This window comes from Schistocerca cancellata, chromosome 2, assembly GCF_023864275.1.
Source record: "Schistocerca cancellata isolate TAMUIC-IGC-003103 chromosome 2, iqSchCanc2.1, whole genome shotgun sequence".
Classification (NCBI taxonomy): Eukaryota; Metazoa; Arthropoda; class Insecta; order Orthoptera; family Acrididae; genus Schistocerca; species Schistocerca cancellata.
The window spans coordinates 23712943-23734378 of record NC_064627.1 but is presented as its reverse complement, the minus strand read 5'-3'; the positions used below and the strand labels follow the sequence as shown (position 1 = coordinate 23734378).

Here is a 21436-nt window from a genome sequence, read left to right as displayed (position 1 = left end):
GTGAATAATTGCACTGAGTTTGAGTTAACAACTCAGATGTGTCTTGTGCACCAATTCTGTGCCAAAGCAAAGCGCCGATTCCGCAGGAAGAAGCGTCGACTTGCAAAACTACCGACTTGGCAGGGTCAAAATGCACCAAACATCTGTCACTAAGCAAAGCATTTTTGAGTTCCTGAAATGCCTCTTGACAGTCTTTAGTCCACACAAAAAGTACACTTTTCCGACGCAAGCTATGCAATGGGGCTGCCAACTGTGCGGCGTTCGGTATGAACCGAATGTCACCTTGCGTAGTACTGACTGACATTGCGAGCAACAGCAGGTCACGGATTGCAAGCAAATGAGATTGGACGGAGTGCACACCCTGACTGTTTAATACATGACCTAAGTACTGTTGTTCAGTTTGAAAAAAGTCACTTTTAGAGATGACAGTCGTGTCCTGCTTCTGACAAGAGTACGCAAATTGGTAATGTGTTCCTCTGGTGCACGACCTGAGATGACAATATCGTCAAGGTAGTTTGAACTAAATTGCACTTTTGCAGTCAGCTGTTCTAAGTAACGATGAAAATTGGCGGGTGCGGAAGCACTGCCTAAAGGTAAACGCAAATACTTGAACAGTTGTAGTTCGTGTTTACAACAAACACTTTCTGTGATTCTTCACCCAGTGGAATTTCCAAGTAGGCACCACGCAATTCTGTCTTTGGAAAGTAACGTCTTGCACGAAGCCTGTCCATGAGTTCCTGAGATCGAGGTAATGAATAAGTGTCAATTGCTATCTGTGGGTTGACTGTAGGCTTGAAATCCACACATATGCGAATGCGACCAGAAGGCGTAGGCAACAAAAGGAGAGGACTTCCCTTTTACTAGCTCGAATGGGAGCGATTACCAAATTCTTACAATTCTTTCATTTCACCGGCTACTTTGTAACGGGTCGGGCCCGGACAAACTTAGGATGTGCATTGTGTTTCAATGTACCATGTGACACAAAATTATTAGCTTTCTACATTTTCTTTCGAAAATAGTTCAGTAAATTCTTTAAGCAAGCTTGCTAGCTACAATGTCTTTTGGCTTAAAAGCCGACATTGGAAGTAAATTGTCTTGGATGCTAAGTACAGGCGAATCAAAAGCATCTAAACCGAAAATTTTCTCATTGTCTCTTGATTTCAACGCAGTAAAATTCATTGTCATACTGCGAGATTTGTAAGCGGCAGGCAAACTGCACTGTCCAAGCACTAGAATTTCCTGTCAATTGTAAACAGTGAGGTGCTTGCTAGATTTATAAAGGTGTGGTGAGTCTAACTGTTCGAACGCGGCACTATTATGCAAAGTTACTGAGGCACCTGTGTCTAACTAAAAGTTCACACGACGGCCAGAATTCGTAATGAGAATCTGATAGTTTGTTGGAACGTTGTTGCACAGCGCTAGGACAAGAAGGAGGCACAACCTTACTCTTACTTTTATCTCTACCCTTTGCAGATTTTGAAAACACAGCGTCCACTGCATGTGCACGAGCCTTATTTTTCTGGTAGCGGGCTAAATTAGCGTTTTTGTGCCGTTCCAAACAAATTGCTTCGACATGGCCTTTTTTCCACACGTGTAACATGTTGCGTTACGTAATGGGCAATCCTGTGTTTTATGGCGAGCAAAACATCTAGGGCAAGACTTCACTAAATTCACTGGCCTGTTTACATGTCTACTTGGCTGTCCACGCGGCTATGTACGCGCTCGTTGTTGTGGCAGCTTGGGGCGGTCGCTAATAAAGGGGTACTCAATCCAACAAATCGGGGCCTGGCCAAACTTATCGGCAGCTACGGCACCCGAATCACGTTGCTCTAAGATTTGCAATACTTAGGAAAGTGATGGATGAGAGTACTTTAAGATACACTCCTGGAAATTGAAATAAGAACACCGTGAATTCATTGTCCCAGGAAGGGGAAACTTTATTGACACATTCCTGGGGTCAGATACATCACATGATCACACTGACAGAACCACAGGCACATAGACACAGGCAACAGAGCATGCACAATGTCGCCACTAGTACAGTGTATATCCACCTTTCGCAGCAATGCAGGCTGCTATTCTCCCATGGAGACGATCGTACAGATGCTGGATGTAGTCCTGTGGAACGGCTTGCCATGCCATTTCCACCTGGCGCCTCAGTTGGACCAGCGTTCGTGCTGGACGTGCAGACCGCGTGAGACGACGCTTCATCCAGTCCCAAACATGCTCAATGGGGGACAGATCCGGAGATCTTGCTGGCCAGGGTAGTTGACTTACACCTTCTAGAGCACGTTGGGTGGCACGGGATACATGCGGACGTGCATTGTCCTGCTGGAACAGCTAGTTCCCTTGCCGGTCTAGGAATGGTAGAACGATGGGTTCGATGACGGTTTGGATGTACCGTGCACTATTCAGTGTCCCCTCGACGATCACCAGTGGTGTACGGCCAGTGTAGGAGATCGCTCCCCACACCATGATGCCGGGTGTTGGCCCTGTGTGCCTCGGTCGTATGCAGTCCTGATTGTGGCGCTCACCTGCACGGCGCCAAACACGCATACGACCATCATTGGCACCAAGGCAGAAGCGACTCTCATCGCTGAAGACGACACGTCTCCATTCGTCCCTCCATTCACGCCTGTCGCGACACCACTGGAGGCGGGCTGCACGATGTTGGGGCGTGAGCGGAAGACGGCCTAACGGTGTGCGGGACCGTGGCCCAGCTTCATGGAGACGGATGCGAATGGTCCTCGCCGATACCCCAGGAGCAACAGTGTCCCTAATTTGCTGGGAAGTGGCGGTGCGGTCCCCTACGGCACTGCGTAGGATCCTACGGTCTTGGCGTGCATCCGTGCGTCGCTGCGGTCCGGTCCCAGGTCGACGGGCACGTGCACCTTCCGCCGACCACTGGCGACAACATCGATGTACTGTGGAGACCTCACGCCCCACGTGTTGAGCAATTCGGCGGTACGTCCACCCGGCCTCCCGCATGCCCACTATACGCCCTCGCTCAAAGTCCGTCAACTGCACATACGGTTCACGTCCACGCTGTCGCGGCATGCTACCAGTGTTAAAGACTGCGATGGAGCTCCGTATGCCACGGCAAACTGGCTGACACTGACGGCGGCGGTGCACAAATGCTGCGCAGCTAGCGCCATTCGACGGCCAACACCGCGGTTCCTGGTGTGTCCGCTGTGCCGTGCGTGTGATCATTGCTTGTACAGCCCTCTCGCAGTGTCCGGAGCAAGTATGGTGGGTCTGACACACCGGTGTCATTGTGTTCTTTTTTCCATTTCCAGGAGTGTAGGTGCGCTCTATCCAGCGCCCACTATCGATCTTCGCGCTGCATGTTTGCCGACCGGTGTGCTGGCGACAGCTTACACCAGCATATTTCTCATCTGACATAAGACTACCTTGCTGTGGTGGATGGGCTTACCTAACAATATAACTGTGTCACAACTCTTGAATGCCAAACATGTGTGGCCATGCACATTGCTAAGTATGGTTGGCTTAATGTGGAACTCACACCACAGCCATTGTACTGGGATTCATCTGTTTTATTAGCCAAACCCATTTACGGTATGATGCTTACAGCGCCATCTAGTGGAAAAATTTTGGTTACATTTTTATGTTTCGATGACATTTCCCCCTTCTTCGATAATATTCCGTTCAAATTTGATATAATTCTGAACAGCAGTTCTTTTTTTACATCATTTTGAAACTAGGACTTTATAATTACCTTGTTTATTTAAGGCTCACATATTTGACTCGAAACACCGTTGTCTTCGTTCTATATACCAGATTACACACCTAATCGAAAATTGTCTCTACCACTGTATGAAATGTACATTGGGTGAATACTGCTGTTAACAATACCATTACTATTACCGAGGACAATGGAATAACATTTTGAAACGGAATTGGTACTTCGTTGTACGTTTTCCTGTAGTTTCTTTGACTTACAGACATTGTGCAAATACACTGTTGTGCCACTAAGAGCCTCAATATGTGACAAATTTCTTATGTTATCATTCGAGGAGGCTCTGCTACGACATCCATTGAAACCACTGCTCGTTTTCGTACTGAAAGTTACTTTAACCAACAGCTGCCTCTCTACAATTCTAGATACCATTTTACAGCAGTTTTGCAGCAGGCTCTGATTCTTAACAGCCACTGATGTTGGTTATCTGTGCCATTCTACAGTATGCTGTAGCAAGCCAATGTCTTCGTTTGTATTGTTAAGGGATTTCGTGTTTTACACATACCTGCAGATGCAAGGACAATGTAACTATTGCACAGGTAAGCATTGTGTCGACTTGTTACAAGAGCCACCAACATCACAATCCCCATTACAGACGGGGCGCTGCTGCTTGTGCTAGTCCCTCAGTTCACCGGTTCCCTGGTCGCCCACGATTCTTGTTCCCTCTGGCTGATACGCAAGAGCTGTCTTGAGCAGCTTTCTTTTGCTGTCCATGTTAATAGCAGCAATGGAAGAATTTTGCTCATCCATCATTGCATCATTGACTGTGAAACAGCAGATGTTGCGAACACAAGAGCTGGTCTCTACATCCGTACTTGTACTCCACAAGTGCCTGTGTGATGTGCGGCTGTGGTTTGCATACTGCAGCATTTTTTCCCAATTCTTATTCGATTCGAGAACGGCACGCAAGAATATTGTTGTCAGTATCCCTCCGCATGAACCCTAATTTCTATAATTTTATCATCCTGGTCGTTACGCTAAGAGAAATACTTGATATTTGAAAACTGTATATCAGATTGCAACTCCATCCCCAAACCTTGCCTTTCGCGGACAACAAACCAGGCCTTAGTGCTTCACACCTGCCAATGCTTCCGCATACCTTCCAAAACACACAGAGGCTCCCCTTCTTACCTTACTGCTCCAGCGTTCCTGAAAGAAATATATCGTGGGGAAACGACTGCAACATCATAATCTTTTGGGTATCGGCTTTGCAGTAAGTTTAGACCTAATACTCCACAATGTTTATCTGTCCCATGCTTTCCTCTTCATTCTCTGGTATCCACGTTGACGTCTACTGACGTCATTCAACATGTGGTATCTTCTTCTGCCCTTTCCTCTCTTCCCTGGAATAAAGACTTCAGTTGCTTCTACTAGAAGGCAATGTCGTCTTAAATTATGTTCTATCAAGTTTAGCTTCCTATTACTCACTGTTAGCAACATTTTCCGATCTTTTCCAACTCTTCTCAGTACCTCCTAATTCTTGACTTTATCAGTCCAGCTGAACTTCTCCATACCGCGCCATATCTACATTCCACGAGCTTCAATTCTCCTCTCGTCCGGATTTCTCAATGTCCGAGTTTCTAATCCGTTCATCCGTTCAGGGGCACGCTTAATATCAGTCATTTCACCAGTAGCTTCTTTAAGCTTGCGTTCAAACCACTAGCTAAAAGCCTTTTCTGCTTCTGAAATGCCTCTTTCGCCAGCTCTTTTACAACCTCCAGTTCACAAAACATATCTCCCATAATCTGACATCCCAATACTTGAATGCTACCGCCGGCCGTTGTGGCCGAGCGGTTCTAGGCGCTACAGTCTGGAACCGCGCGACCGCTAAGGTCGCAGGTTCGAATCCTGCCTCGGGCATGGATGTTTGTGTTGTCCTTAGGTTAGTTAGGTTTAAGTAGTTCTAAGTTCTAGGGGACTGGACCTCAGAAGTCAAGTCCCATAGCGCTCAGAGACATTTTGAATGTTACCACCTGGAGTTTTTTGAGCAGTGCTATAGCTAGTGTGTACTACTTTGAAAGTCCCTACGAGATTTAAACAGCAGGTGGGACCGGGGACTCTACTCGGCACATTGCCTTTCACAAACATGCTATTATCTTGTATTTATTGTCACGCATTGCACTCTCGGAATTTTGAGAGCAGTAATACATCGATAGAAAAAATCAGGACCAAAAAATAATTAATGTATAATAATGAAATTTCCGAAATACGCTTGTCTAAGTAACATATTTAAATGATTAACAATGCAAGATCACAGGTTAATGTAAGCGCGGGATAAACCATTGCAAATGTGAAATTCTGGTACATTAATAGCCGTTGTAACCGACAGAATGTTGAATGCAAGCATGCAAACGTGCATACGTTGTGTCGAGCGGTGAAGGCTGTCAGTTTGAGGGATGGAGTTCAAGGCCTGTTGCACTCGGTTTGTCAGCACAAGGACGCTTAATACCGGTTGTGGATGACGGTGGAGTTGTTGTCCGATGATGTCCTATATAGCTCGATTCGAGACAGATCTGGTGATTGGGCAGGCCAAGGCAACATGTCGACACTGTAGAGTATGTTGGTTTACAATAGCGGTTTGTGGGCGAGTGTTATCCTGCCGGAAAACACTTCCGGTGTGTTGTTCATGAATGGCATCACAACAGATCGAATCACCAGATTGACATACAGATTTGCGGTCAGAGGGTGTGCTCCTGCTGTCAGACGAAATCGCACCCCAGGCCATAATTCCAACTGTAAGTCTAGTGTGTCTGGCACGCAGACAGGTTGGCCTGGCCTCCTTCTAACCAACACACGACCATCGCTGACACCAAGACAGAACCAGTTTAATAAAAAAAACACAACAGGCCTCCACCCTGCCCTCCAATGAACTCGTGTTTGACACGACGGAAGTCGCAAATGGCTATGGTTGGAGTCCATGGAATGCACGCTCCAGGCCGACTGTCTCGAAGCTGTCTTTGAAGTAACCGATTTGTAACAGCCCGGTGTGTCACAGTGGTGCCAACTGCTGCTGAAATTGCTTCCTCAGACGCAGTACTGTGTGCCAGAGCCACACGCAGAAGGTGGTCTTCCCTCCCGGTAGTTCCACGTGGCTATCCGGAGTCCGGTCTTCCGTCAAGGCATTCTTGACTAACATCTAATCACCGCGGCCAATCTCAAAGGTAACTAACGCTCACGACCTTTACAGCGTGTATTTGAAGCAAACCTGATTTGCGTCCTCATAGTGACGCTACTAGATCCACTCTTATGTGACCTCCGCAAAATTTAACTCTATCTTTCAGTTGTACAAACACGCCTACCAACTTTCGTTTATGTCGCACAACTTCTTGTTAGTGTTGCGATTTCTTCCGTCAGCGTATTTGCAAACTGTGTTTGAATGCTTGAGTGACACATTGACGGTCGAAATCACAATGAATGTCATACGTCTTCTTTCACCCTTGTGTACCTTCCGGCGGTTACGAAATGTAAGCAAGCATTGATATAAACTCACAAATAACTCTGTGATTACTCATGTTGCGTGTATGCTGTATGTAAAACATGTATCCTGAACTCTTTTCGTTGAATTATGGTAGTGCCTGTAGTAGCAAAACGTTCTGATGAAAGACGACTAACTTAGCAATACGGCATCATCAAGATTTTCCTTAGCCCCGATTCAGCATCAGGACCAATTTTGTTGTGTTTACTTGATTACCTAGTTCTTTCTGCTGTAACACACGTGTTGTTTCTGCTTGGCAGGGTCCGTACGCTGTGGACGTCTTGGAGTATGCGGTCTGCGACGATGGAGAATATTCTGGGGTTTCAGCCAACTTCTCGCAGGTCGTGGATGAGGAAACTAAAGAAACTGCGTACAGAGGAGAGGTCACAGTCAACTACGACGTTTTTGCGGACGACTCCGAGGTGAGACTTGAGCTTGTTCAGCCGCTCCCTGCGCTGTATTCGTAAAGTCTGGAGCAGAGCAGCGCCTTACAAGGGCGGAAGGCTCTGGCTGCCCTACCCGCCAACGATACCTGGCTTTTGACGCTCTGCGCCATAACTTAAGTGCGGACTGGAGCTGAGGAGAACACACCTTTCCGGACCTACAGGGCGACTCAACTAAGCTATTCACTTCAGTTACTTGCAGAACCGTCTAAGGAGTCGTAAATCTGTTTTCTTTCAAATGGATTGTGAGAAAGTACTCACTAAACGTCGTATAGTTTCTTTTCATTAATTCCAGGGATATCGCTATTACTTCCGCATTTCAAAATCCAGCTGTAGTATTTTGTGCTACTAGTATCGCAGTTGTTCTGGGGACAGCTTCGAAAGCGGTACACTCTTCAAAATCGGATTATTAGTTTCGGAATAATTTCAACGTTTGGGACTGAACCGTGAATTTACTTTCAAAACCTTTTCTTAAGAATTTACTTTTATTGACTAGCGATTCATCAAGAACATTAACACATTTAATCACACTATGTGAGCGTGGAAGTAGTTATCAATGGTAACTGAAGAAACAAATTAATTTTTTTTAATAAATGGAAATTTTATTCCTAAAAGTGTTTTTTTTAACAGATTTAAAATAGTAGGAGCTTTCGGGCCGAGAACCTTGCTGCTCCCTTTTAACACGCCCGTAGTCACGACCGCTCACAACAAGCTCTGAAAGACTACACTGGTGCAAATCTGCAACACACCAGATTAAACTAAAAATTTTAACAAATCACACAAACACATAAACTATGCACCCCGTAAGCGGGATGGAAATGGTACAACACACTCACATTAAAAATTATTTGCCACCGAAAGTCCAACTTGTTCTTGAAAGAACTCTTGCGGTGGAAGGGTGGCAACTTTATATACTAAAATGACCATTTAAATAAAATCCATGAAATGCAGTTTTACATAAAATGTGCCAACATGCTCTACATTACACGTATACCACCTCGTAAGATGAAAGGGAAGATAAAAACATACTTCAGGAATTCAGCCTTTACACCTTAAGCAATATATTCGTTAACACCGAATCCGAGAAACATGACAGAGGCAACTATTAACGTATAGCAGATTGACAGGGGGATTACTGAACAACCCGAACCGCAGATTGCTCTAGCCCGCCCCAACTCCACAAGGGCAAACGGACCACCCAATTCATAAATCACCACCTTCCCGCGGGTGGGCAAACGGAGAAGAATGGTGGGATGACCCCAAAACAAAGCGGCTGGTGACCTCACCAAGAAAACAAGTAGAATTTAACAAGTAAATGAAACAACTTAACTTCTGCGATTTCTGGAGAAGACCTAGCGCAGCACCCCCAACGCTCTCCCGAACCGTCCGCTGCCAGCCGCTTCAACGGACGCAGGAAGGCGCGCCCATCTCTCGTCTCACGGCGTCGCAGCTCGCCCCGGCCAGCCCGATGTCGTGGTTTGACTCCTGTTGCTCTCGTGTCGACCGCGAAGCCCCTACCGCTTTCTATACGGCACGGCCCACTGGCCTCACGTGGGGACCTCACATGCGCCGACACTCAAGGTGGACCAGTCATCTCGTGTTTCAGTGTGCGACCGACCAACTGACCGATCCAACCGATCCAATAACCGTTGCCCAGGCAACTCGAGCAGACTGGCGGCCTAACGCGCAGACTCAGATGCAGGAACACAGCCCCGACTGGGCGGCCACTAGCTGAATTCTGTTACTGGCGGAGTGGCAAGACTCTCATTTTCTGGCTTTAAAGTTTGATCCCAACGTCAGCCATACTAGCACTCCGACGACAGACAGACACCCACTGCCGCAAGAAAGCGAACGAGAGACAGACCAGCAACTGGTGACGCGAGACTGACCCAGCCTCACTCAGACTCACCCCTTCCCCACCAGAGGGAGACACCAAAGCTGCGACTGCCACAGCGGCGCCAAAGCCAGAAACGGAGGGCGACTGCTTCAGAGGACGCGCTGCGGCGCGCTCTTCAAACCAGCAAATTTTACCACGGCTCAGGAACATAGAATTGATCTGTTTTAATCGAGAAACTGATTCCTGTTCTATGCGGAATTCGTGATTTCATACCCAAATAAGCGAATATATAAAGAGGAAACACTGGGGTGTGCCACCACGATACAGGTATATATGTAAACGTGAGAAATACACTCCTGGAAATGGAAAAAAGAACACATTGACACCGGTGTGTCAGACCCACCATACTTGCTCCGGACACTGCGAGAGGGCTGTACAAGCAATGATCACACGCACGGCACAGCGGACACACCAGGAACCGCGGTGTTGGCCGTCGAATGGCGCTAGCTGCGCAGCATTTGTGCACCGCCGCCGTCAGTGTCAGCCAGTTTGCCGTGGCATACGGAGCTCCATCGCAGTCTTTAACACTGGTAGCATGCCGCGACAGCGTGGACGTGAACCGTATGTGCAGTTGACGGACTTTGAGCGAGGGCGTATAGTGGGCATGCGGGAGGCCGGGTGGACGTACCGCCGAATTGCTCAACACGTGGGGCGTGAGGTCTCCACAGTACATCGATGTTGTCGCCAGTGGTCGGCGGAAGGTGCACGTGCCCGTCGACCTGGGACCGGACCGCAGCGACGCACGGATGCACGCCAAGACCGTAGGATCCTACGCAGTGCCGTAGGGGACCGCACCGCCACTTCCCAGCAAATTAGGGACACTGTTGCTCCTGGGGTATCGGCGAGGACCATTCGCAACCGTCTCCATGAAGCTGGGCTACGGTCCCGCACACCGTTAGGCCGTCTTCCGCTCACGCCACAACATCGTGCAGCCCGCCTCGAGTGGTGTCGCGACAGGCGTGAATGGAGGGAAGAATGGAGACGTGTCGTCTTCAGCGATGAGAGTCGCTTCTGCCTTGGTGCCAATGATGGTCGTATGCGTGTTTGGCGCCGTGCAGGTGAGCGCCACAATCAGGACTGCATACGACCGAGGCACACAGGGCCAACACCCGGCATCATGGTGTGGGGAGCGATCTCCTACACTGGCCGTACACCACTGGTCATCGTCGAGGGGACACTGAATAGTGCACGGTACATCCAAACCGTCATCGAACCCATCGTTCTACCATTCCTAGACCGGCAAGGGAACTTGCTGTTCCAACAGGACAATGCACGTCCGCATGTATCCCGTACCACCCAACGTGCTCTAGAAGGTGTAAGTCAACTACCCTGGCCAGCAAGATCTCCGGATCTGTCCCCCATTGAGCATGTTTGGGACTGGATGAAGCGTCGTCTCACGCGGTCTGCACGTCCAGCACGATCGCTGGTCCAACTGAGGCGCCAGGTGGAAATGGCATGGCAAGCCGTTCCACAGGACTACATCCAGCATCTCTACGATCGTCTCCATGGCAGAATAGCAGCCTGCATTGCTGCGAAAGGTGGATATACACTGTACTAGTGCCGACATTGTGCATGCTCTGTTGCCTGTGTCTATGTGCCTGTAGTTCTGTCAGTGTGATCATGTGATGTATCTGACCCCAGGAATGTGTCAATAAAGTTTCCCCTTCCTGGGACAATGAATTCACGGTGTTCTTATTTCAATTTCCAGGAGTGTATAAAGAGGAAACACTGGGGTGTGCCACCACGATACAGGTATATATGTAAACGTGATAAATAGCTTTAATGCTGTCTATACGATACATGTGTGTCGTGTGCTGGTTAGTTCAAAAAAATAGTCGTCTTTCACAAGCCGAGAGAAACAAGATATACTACCAGCCGAGCGGTGGCGTCATCTTGTCGCAATGTTTCAATGCGTTATGCACCTATCATCTTCAGGCGAAGTTTCGGGATGCTGTGTTCGTCGTATCTATGTAGCCGCTGGCCCGCTGACTACTTACGTATGTGCGTCAATCACGCGGCTCCGGAAGAACGTGTCGTCCCGGCGGTGGGGGAACGCGACGGGGTCGGTGGAGGGGGAAAGCGGCGCTGGTGCGGGCGTCGAGTAGCGGTGGCTGTCCGCCCTCTCCGCGGACCCCGCGGCCATCACAGCGGGGCATTCCTGCCGTGTTACGCAGTTGTGCTGAAATGAAATCCGTTGTTTCGGTTTATTGTTAGGTTGGTGAATAAGTTCGTAGGGTTTATGTTTTGCGTGTTGATATTCCGGTTCCGATGGGTTTATTTATCGATTGTAATTTTTTTATTTGTAGTTCATTGTTGCTGTCTGAGCTGACACGTTATTTTGTGAACTGGGGGCAGCGAGTAGAGCTGCAGACGCCAAAGTATGGACTACCAAGTGGAGAAATCGGAACATTTCCGAGATACGAGGTCTGTTGAAAAGTTTCCGGAGCTTTGTCCACAAAATTTCACTACGCTTACCTTTTATTTATTGTGCATGGTCCCCTTCGAAATACACTCCTCCACAATTCGTAAATCGCTCCTCCGAACGCGGTTTCTACTTCCGGCGGCCGGCCGGTGTCGCCGAGCGGTTCTAGGCGTTTCACTCTGGAACCGCGCGCCCGCTACGGTCGCAAGTTCGAATCCTGCCTCGGGCATGGGTGTGTGTGATGTCCTTAGGTTAGTTAGGTTTAAGTAGTTCTAAGTTCTAGGGGACTGATGACCTCAGAAGTTAAGTCCCATAGTGCTCAGAGCCATTTGAACCATCTGAACCATCCACTTCCAGAAGCAATCTTCGGACACCACTTGCTGAATCGTGCGAAGCACTGTCTGCAAATTTTGTGTTATCTCGTCTATAGTCTATCGTTGCAAATCGTCGTCCTTTCAGTGAGGTTTTCAGCTTTAAAAGTAATGGTAAGTGCGTAGGGGCCAGGTCTGAAGAGTACGGAGGATGAGGCAGCACAGTGGTTTAGTTTTTTGTGCAACAGTCACGCACCAACTGGGATGAATGTGCGAGTGCGTTATGGTGATGCAAGAGCCTTGAATTGCCTCGTCACATTTTATGCCGTTTCCTTCTCACATTTTCTCTCAGGCGTCGCAACACGTCCCGATGGTAACCTTGGTCTCAACATCATAACCGTAGATCCACTTCTTATCAATAGTTATGATTCTCTTAAGGAACATCTCGTCCTCAAAAGCTCTTCACAGATTGCGAGGTGAAGGTCTTTCTGGTCTTAACTCATGAGGCAAGGGGTAAACTCGGTGACAACACAATGCCTTCCAAGATGCTGCGTCAGGACTTAATGACATGATACAGCTGAAATGTTTACCTTCTTCTTCAATCTCTCGACGCACGCTCAATTTTGTTGATGTTCCTGACGTGGACGTTGTCGGTAGACGTCAAAGGGCGTCCTGAAAGAGTGTCATCTTTAACTTCCGACGGGTCATTTTTAAACCGCGTGAATCATTCGTAACACCGTGTACGGCTTAAGCAGCCATCGTCACAGGCTTCCTGCAACATTTGGTGTGTCACTGTAAAGATTTGCTTGCTGTTCAGGCAAAATTTAATGCAGACGCGTTGCTCCTCTAGTCCTCCCATTTCGAAGTTCGCTAACGGTGTGACACGGCGTTCTACTCAATACAGCACTGAATAACAACTAAAAGGCATACAACATGGAAATTTCGGGCAGTTACATATCAGACACAGGCTTGTGCGAGGATGCTAACCGCATTGCGCTCCAACACACCATTTGCGTGAAATTACGAATGTTCTGGAATTTTTGAAGAGGCCGCATATTCATCTTCTAGAGTTCAATAGAGAGGTGACAGCAACAGAGGTATCCAAAAACATTCGTGCCGTTGATGGGGATAATTCCACTATACAGAGCACAGCAAGAAAATGGTTTGACTTTTAACGTGAATAACTCCCCGAAAGCAGGGAGTCCGTAATTGTGCATCTACGTTATGGAAATATAACCATTACAAATCTGAAGATGTGTCTATCCTGACGTGAAACCGGTAGTTGTGCGAGCAAAGGACCTTCATACAGCTATGTGCCTTTTGGTAACCTCATCATTCTTGACTGTTTAATTGTTGTAATTTTTACGGTAATTTGAACGGTTATTGATTGTTGAGTGTTGTTATTGTTATTAATAGAGCAGCAAGTCTTCGAAAAGGCCTATGCGCTTCCATAAAAGGTAATGTTACGCATATGGTGAAACAGTGACGGTGTGATGGTTCCCCGACGCGTAACCATCACTGCTGACTTTTATTGTCAAGAACAGCGACCAGGACGACTGCGCCGAGTGACACCACTCCACGGTAACGTCCGCCTGCATCCTGCTGGACTGACACAAAACGTTGTACAGGAGTCGTGCTGGAGAGTCATTCCGCTCCCATCTTATTCACGTGATCTTGCGCCCCCTGATTTTCGCCTTTTCCGGTTGTTAAGTAGGCTGTTTAGGTTCTTATATTGGTAACGCCGCCACCACGTAGCGCTCTCTGTATGAAAATCGCTGGCTGTGCTGTGTGCAGTCTGTGGCCAGTTTGCATTGTTGTCAGCCATTGTAGTGTTGGGCAGCTGGATGTTAACAGCACATAGCGTTGCGCAGTTGGAGGTGAGCCGCCAGCAGTGGTGGATGTGGGGAGAGAGATGGCGGAGTTTTGAAAGTTTGTAAAAATGGTTGGCATGAACTGCTATATGTATTATGACTGTTAAGGTAAATACATTGTTTGTTCTCTATTAACATATTTCAATTGCTAACTATGCCTATCAGTAGTTAGTGCCTTCTGTAGTTTGAATCTTTTATTTAGCTGGCAGTAGTGGCGCTCGCTGTATTGCTGTAGTTCGAGTAATGAAGATTTTTGTGAGGTAAGTGATTTGTGAAAGGTATAGGTTAATGTTAGTCAGGGCCATTCTTTTGTAGGGATTTTTGAAAGTCAGATTGCGTTGCGCTAAAAAAAAAATATTGTGTGTCAGTTTAAGCACAGTCATGTATAATTTGTTCTAAGGGGACGTTTCACGGTGTCTATCGAACAATCTTTAAGTAACTTCCTTCCAGGGTGAAAATGCGCTCCGAATATGGCTCGGAAAATTCTTCACCTAAAAACCAAGGATTTCTGCAGTCGCGGAATCGAAAAGTTACCTAAGTTACAGTGAAGAAGGATGTATTATTGATGACTGAAGTCCCTGTTATATGGACTGGTGTGTTTATTAAACTTATAGAAAAACGCTACGGGCTTATGCACCAATCCAACAGATCGTTGTGCAAACTTATCTGTACCGCCTCTTTGTCAACCAAGTCTCAGAACCTGTCTGATATGCTTCACCCCACATTCGCACTCAGCACACTAAGCACCCATCGTCAGCAGTCCTAGCTGATGTTTGGAAGAGCCAAGCACGGCTTTAATTTTTCGTATTGCGTGGAAAACGGTCTCCATCTGGTGTTTCTCCACTTTTCTCGCGATCTTGGCCATCTAAGGCCCTGCATATGACAGGAACGCCACACGTTTCTCTTCTTGTTTTTCTGATTTTCCCTCCCTCCTCTTTTCAGTCTGTCTTTATTTGTGTCTCGTTGTAACCCTTTTTGCAGGAAGTTTCCCGCAGACGCAGTAACTCTTTCGGCAAGGTTTTCCCGTTGCAGATGGATCTGACTTTATGTCCTAAGGTGGTTGGTGATTTATTAATATGATTTAATTTTATGAGAGTTGATCTTTTAATATACTGCAGTGATTTTTTTCTTAAACTGTTTGTCCTCGTATTGTCCCTGTATTTCTACTTTGTTTAAGAAATGCTTATTAAATACATTTCTTCCGTTGAATTCAATAGTGATATTGTTCTGCTGTTTGGCCAGTTATTCTCGTATGATTGTATTCTATATGCCTTAAGTCCGTTGTTAGAGTTACTCACTTCTGACATAAAGCGCATGTTCCTTGTTTTTTAATAAGCTTTTTTAGAGCTTTTGAGTATTTTTGGTAGTGGCTAACTACAGCGGGATCTCTATTTGCATTTACCAACAGATACATTTCCCTTTTCCTTTCAGAACATAGTTCAGTTCCTCTAATGATTTGTGGTCTTTACACAGCTCTTTAGTATCCTTCCTCATTAGCATATATGGGAAGCGTTTTTCAAATAATGATATGAATTCGTCATGGAATACATTAACTTTTGTGTCAGAATTTTTGTTCATAATAAATTGCATCCCAGGGATTTTGTTGTAAACTTTTCTTGAACACGTTTTTTCTGAAATCATAAGTTATTCTTATTTCCACTGGGGAATATCAGTAATTCAAGGCACTGCGTTATTTAGCCAAACTAACTGTGCATTATGATGAGAGATAGCATTTGTTACTGGCTGTAAAGTTTTTTCTTCCCTTGACCTTCACCAATGAAAACGTTATCAATTATGGTCTTAATGTTTTTGTTCAACCGTGTTGGAAAGTTAATTACTGAGATGAAATTGTAGGATTCAAAAAAGGTTAACAGATCATATTTCCTATGAGAGTCCTTTAGAAAACCTACACTGAATACACCATAGTAAGGAATCCAAATTTCTCACTCATAGTTCAAAATCTGTATACAATTACAATGAAAAGTGAACTATTTTTCAGTATTAATTCGCAACCACAGGCTTTCATGTGCTGTTCACCGCAAATCCAATAGCCACAATATTTTTTAGTTTGTGTTGTGCCTCAACATACGTAAAAGCTCCTATATCAGTGCGGTGGTGCGAGTGTAATTTTTATATCTTAACTTTTCTAACCTTCTGGTTATGTGGGGCTGAGATGGGCCCAGGATGTTCATGTTTTCAGAGCTCTCTAAATTTTCCAAACAAATAATAATCTCTTCTGCCTTATTACTCAATCCTCTGATACTATGTTGAAATAAGTTAACCTTACTTTTCTGTGCGTTCTTAATCATTTTATGGGGCTCTTGGTAATGTGTTCCTCTGGTGTACGACCTGAGATGACAATATCGTCAAGGTAGTTTGAACTAAATGGCACTTCATCTTCTTTCCTAACAAGGTGCCTGAATCCTGATTCTAACCTTAAAAAGGTGCGCCTCTGACACCAGTCACAGCAGAGTCCTCCTGATCATTGTCTGCAAGAATCTCATCCAACCTATCTTTCGCTCTCCTATTCAGGTGAAGGACGTGCCTGGTATACCCTCTTCTACGAATTGTAGCAAGAGAAACTGCACACATGTGCGGCTTCATTTCAGCCTGAGCAGCCTGCTCAATCCTGCGTTCATTGGCTCACAGCGGTATTAATCCTTGGCTAGTCATGGCACCACAGGACCTCCAAAAAACTCACTCTTGTGTGGATAGTTGCTACTCCTGTTTCACCCAGGTCATCCCCTAATGCTGTAATTTCTGTTTTTATGCTGGCTGTTCCCTGCTCCAACTCCTTGTCAAAGAGAAGCCGTACTACCTGTGTCATCAGGACCAGGGTGCTTCGCAATACTTGTTACTTGGTACCCTGTTACCAATTTGTCCTCTACCATCTGGCCTACATCCCTCCCATGGCTACTATCTAGCAACAAGACTCTTTTCTTCCTTCTCTCCTTTGGTACCGACCTACATTCAGTTTCTTTGTTTGAAGCCTGTTACCGCTTCTACTTCAGATAAGTCAGACTTATTAGGTAACGTAAGCTCGTGGCAGAGCTGCTCCCAGTTCGCTGGTAACTTGCTGCCTTTATTCAGCCCCCACGATCATCTAATCCTTCAACTATTTTATGTAATAACCACCATTAAAAGGTATATTTCCTGTGTAAAATCTAGATTTCAGATTTCCACACCATTATTGAGTACAATTCTAAAAGCAAGAATACCCAAAAAGTAAGACATACAGTAAATATCCGAAAACTTAAAAAACCTGTAAAATTTAAAAAAATATATTAGTTACAGGCTGGCGTAACATTATGAGCTACGCACATACGTAGTACAATCATCATCATCATCATCATTTAAGACTGATTAGACCTTTCAGCGTTCAGTCTGGAGCATAGTCCCCCTTATAAAATTCCTCCATGATCCCCTATTCAGTGTTAACATTGATGCCTCTTCTGAAGTTAAGCCTATTACTTCAAAATCATTCTTAACCGAATCCAGGTACCTTCTCCTTGGTCTACCCTGACTCCTCCTACCCTCTACTGCTGAAGCAATGAGTCTCTTCGGTAACCTTGCTTCTCCCATGTGGGTAACATGACCCCACCATCTAAGCCTGTTCGCCTTGGTTCATGATGTGGGTTCCTGTTGTCATGTCCTAGTTCATGAACCACGGGCAACGTATGAGTGGCCAAGTAAATGGTCCTAACAGTCGGGATACCAGTTACTTTGGAATAAGGCTGGGCATCTCGGACATATCCTGAGTCGTGGTCACGTTTGTGCTCAGACGGCAAAGACTACCAAATCCACCAGGTAGCCCCTCAACCGTTAGAGGTAAAACTCAGTGGGGCCCAGGGCAAGTAAGGCTAGCAACCTGCTTCCCTGGTATGATGCTGGCAACAATCGGAGTAAAATGCCTCGGGCCTTTGGAGGTGACGGAGTCTCACCTCTAATTGATAAACCAGGGACTCCTAAGATCATACTAAAAGCAAAACATGCAAATAATAGGCCACATTAGATGTACTCCGACATACAGTTACAAGAGAGTATTGGGGCAATCTATATTCTGCAGCACTCTCTATTGTTGCCAGATGTATCCAAGATAGCGGCGACGATGTCATCCAAGATGGCGGCGTGTAGACTTGCCAACAGCACATGACATCATGGCGCCAATGATGTCATTCAAGATGGCGGATTTTGGCTGGAAGATGGGGCAATTTGGCTACCTCCACTATCAAAACCCTCCTCCCCTCACCCAGAAAAATGGTGGGAAGTTCACATTCCAACACGATAATGCATCACACCATGGTTATCTCTACTAACCTAAGAAAGTCGCGGGAAGAACAACTTTGACCTACAGTGACATGATAGTGATGGGCTGTGCTGACTTGCATCCAGCAGTGGCTCGCGGTGGTGTCGGTGCGTGAGCCCCTGGGGCGTCTGTGCTCCCACCCAGTCGCAACAGCGCCTAGATGAACACGTATTTCGAGAGGAATTTCTCAGGTACCATGTATGAAAGGGGTGTCACCACCTCATTCTTGGGGGCATCTATGTGTGGTTTTACAGCTGATGGTCAAGTCACTTCGCAGGGCTGCAGGTAGCCTCCTGTGCGGTCTACTGGATAGGGGGTGATGGACAGCGCCTGCATATGTTGCTTGAGTGTTGGCTCTCAGCACTATGGGGCTTAACATCTATGGTCATCAGTCCCCTAGAACTTAGAACTACTTAAACCTAACTAACCTAAGGACATCACACAACACCCAGTCATCACGAGGCAAACTTAGAACTATTTAAATCTATTGAGTGTCTGTTGCACTATTTTGTGAGTAGGTCTTTAGGCTGCGCTATGTGTTATTTGGACATTTTATGAGTACTGAGTGTGTCTACACATCAGTGTACTACATTATTTAGGAGGAGTCTGTATGTCTGTACTGAAATTAATTCGGTAAATTAGGAAGTGGTCACGTGTCTGCAGAGCATTATTTAGGAGTAGCTTACAGGTCTGTAGGCTTTGTGGCGTGACCCCAAGCATGTGTTTTGTATCAGTGTGATAAATATACTCCATCCCTAAATAAATTGTTCCAAAACAAATAAAGTACACTCCTTTCTTACTCTCTGCAGCAGCACAGTGCAGGCTGAGTCATTTTCGCTCCATTTTCCCCCTCCAGACCACCATCTTGGATTATGTCACAGGAAGGATGACAGCACCCTCTGGTAGCAGTATTGTGTACTAGGACAGTTGGAGTCTAAATCTCTGTGGTGGAGACACTACATGCAAAATAAAAACTTATGTCCAGTACAGACAGAGTCGTTTTCCTGCCATTTCCCCCCACCATCTTGGATTACATCATGAAATGAGCGACAGCACTCTCTGGTGGTGGTACTGTGTACTAGGTCCAGACCTTGTCGTGAACACACTATTGCCACCATGTTGGATAACGGTGCTTGTGTCATCAGCTGATGTCATGGCTGCCATCTTGGCTTACGTCATGCAATGGACAACAGCGCTCTCTAGTGGTGGTACTGTGTACTAGGTCAGTTGGAGTGCAGACCTCATGGTGAACACACTGGATGGTGGTGCTGCCTCTAATTGTTTAAATGGACCCTGGTGCATGATTTCGACAGTTGAAGATTAGCAAGCATGTTTGCAGAGTCTTTTAGATGGATTATTATTTTGACAATTTACAGGTTGTTTGGCTCTCTGAACATAAATGTATTGCATTATTTACGAGTGGTTTGCAGGTCTGTAGGCTGTGCAATGCGTTTTTTTTTTTGACAGTTTATAATTAGCAAGCACATGTGCAGAGCAATATAATTAGTTATTTAGGAGTATTTTGCAGGTCTGTACACTGTGTGGCATGTCAGAGCGTGTGTTCTGTATCACTGTGATAAATACACTCCATCCCTAAATAAATTGTGCCAAATTAAGTAAAGTACACTCCTTCCTTTCTCCAGCAGCCCAGTGCAGACTGAGTCTTTTTCCCAACAATCCCTATGATAAGGTGGTGGTTGGGTGACTCAGGTTAGTGGAGGTGAGCTTTGTTTCCCACAGTTTTCTTAGGTAGGTAGAGAAACACCAAGTGGCCTTTCTTTACCGCCAAAACTCAAACTTGGCGCCAGTTCTTAGGAAGAGGTGGTGGTCGGACAACTCAGGTTAGTGGAGGTAGCCCAACTGACCTATCTTCCCGCGATTTTCTTAGGTTAGTAGAGGTAACCGTGATGTGATGCATTATCTTGTTCTAATTAAAACTTCCCGCCATTTTTCTGGGGGAGGGGAGGGGAGTGGGTTAGGTTAGATTAGGTAGCCCAATTGCCCCGTCTCCCAGCCAAAATTCAAACTTGCTGCGAAAAATCTGTCATCTTGATGACGTCATCGCCGCCATCTTGGATGGCGTCATGCACTGTTGCCAAGTCTACATGCCGCCATCGTGGATGACATCATCGCCGACATCTTGGATACATCTGGCAACAATGGAGAGTGGTGCAGAACATAGGTTGCCCCAATACTCAATAGATGCACTTATTTCTTAGGCCATTAACATCATTTTGCTGTCCACTGTGCAGGATGACATGTAAATAGTTCAGCCTCATTTGTTTAACATGATAAAAATGGTACAAATTTAACCTGTTGGAGGAATACAGCGCAATATTGTACAATGCATAATCTTTGCGAAAATCAGCCCAAAACAGGTTAATACAAGACTAGCACATACCTCTAAGACGTAATTATAAAAGTGATGTCAAAAAGTGTAGATTCTGGAAGACATTAAACATTAAAATATGGAAATATCAGAAATATAAGCTTATTATTGTTAGGCATCATTGGACCATATGAGATTACCTTTTGAGGTGGCATTGTGAATCATCACCTTTGCACTTAAATGTAAATATCAAATCATTAATAATATGAAGTCACATACACTGTGTAGAATTAAGAAACCAATGCTTGTAAGGAATAGATGAAACAAAATAAAAAAGCCAAAGAATCACATTTAACGATACTGTAAGCACCAGTAATAATATAAAAGTACTAAATAGAACAGTAAGAATGTAAAACCGGGGGTGCAGGGCAAGGGACAAAGGGACAAGGGAACGAGGGGGGGGATGTAGAAGAACAGGAGAATATATTGTTATGCAAAAGTAGTATAAGATAAAGAAAAAGAAGAAAGTGAAGAGTGAGGAAAGAGGAAGGAGAAGGCGAGAAAGGATTGGAAAGGGGAGGCGAGCCCAACTGCATATTACAGTTATTGACATGGATATGTAGCA

The 21436-nt window shown here is 45.8% G+C and overlaps 1 protein-coding gene across 1 annotated transcript in view; it reads left to right on the top strand.

The window, feature by feature from the left end:
- Positions 1–21436, top strand: part of LOC126143618 (uncharacterized) — a 154595-nt gene that overhangs the window by 30338 nt on the left and 102821 nt on the right. Inside the window, exon 2 of the mRNA XM_049915439.1 lies at positions 7493–7654. Coding sequence (XP_049771396.1) covers positions 7493–7654 — 162 coding nt within the window. The remainder of the gene's footprint in view (positions 1–7492; positions 7655–21436) is intronic.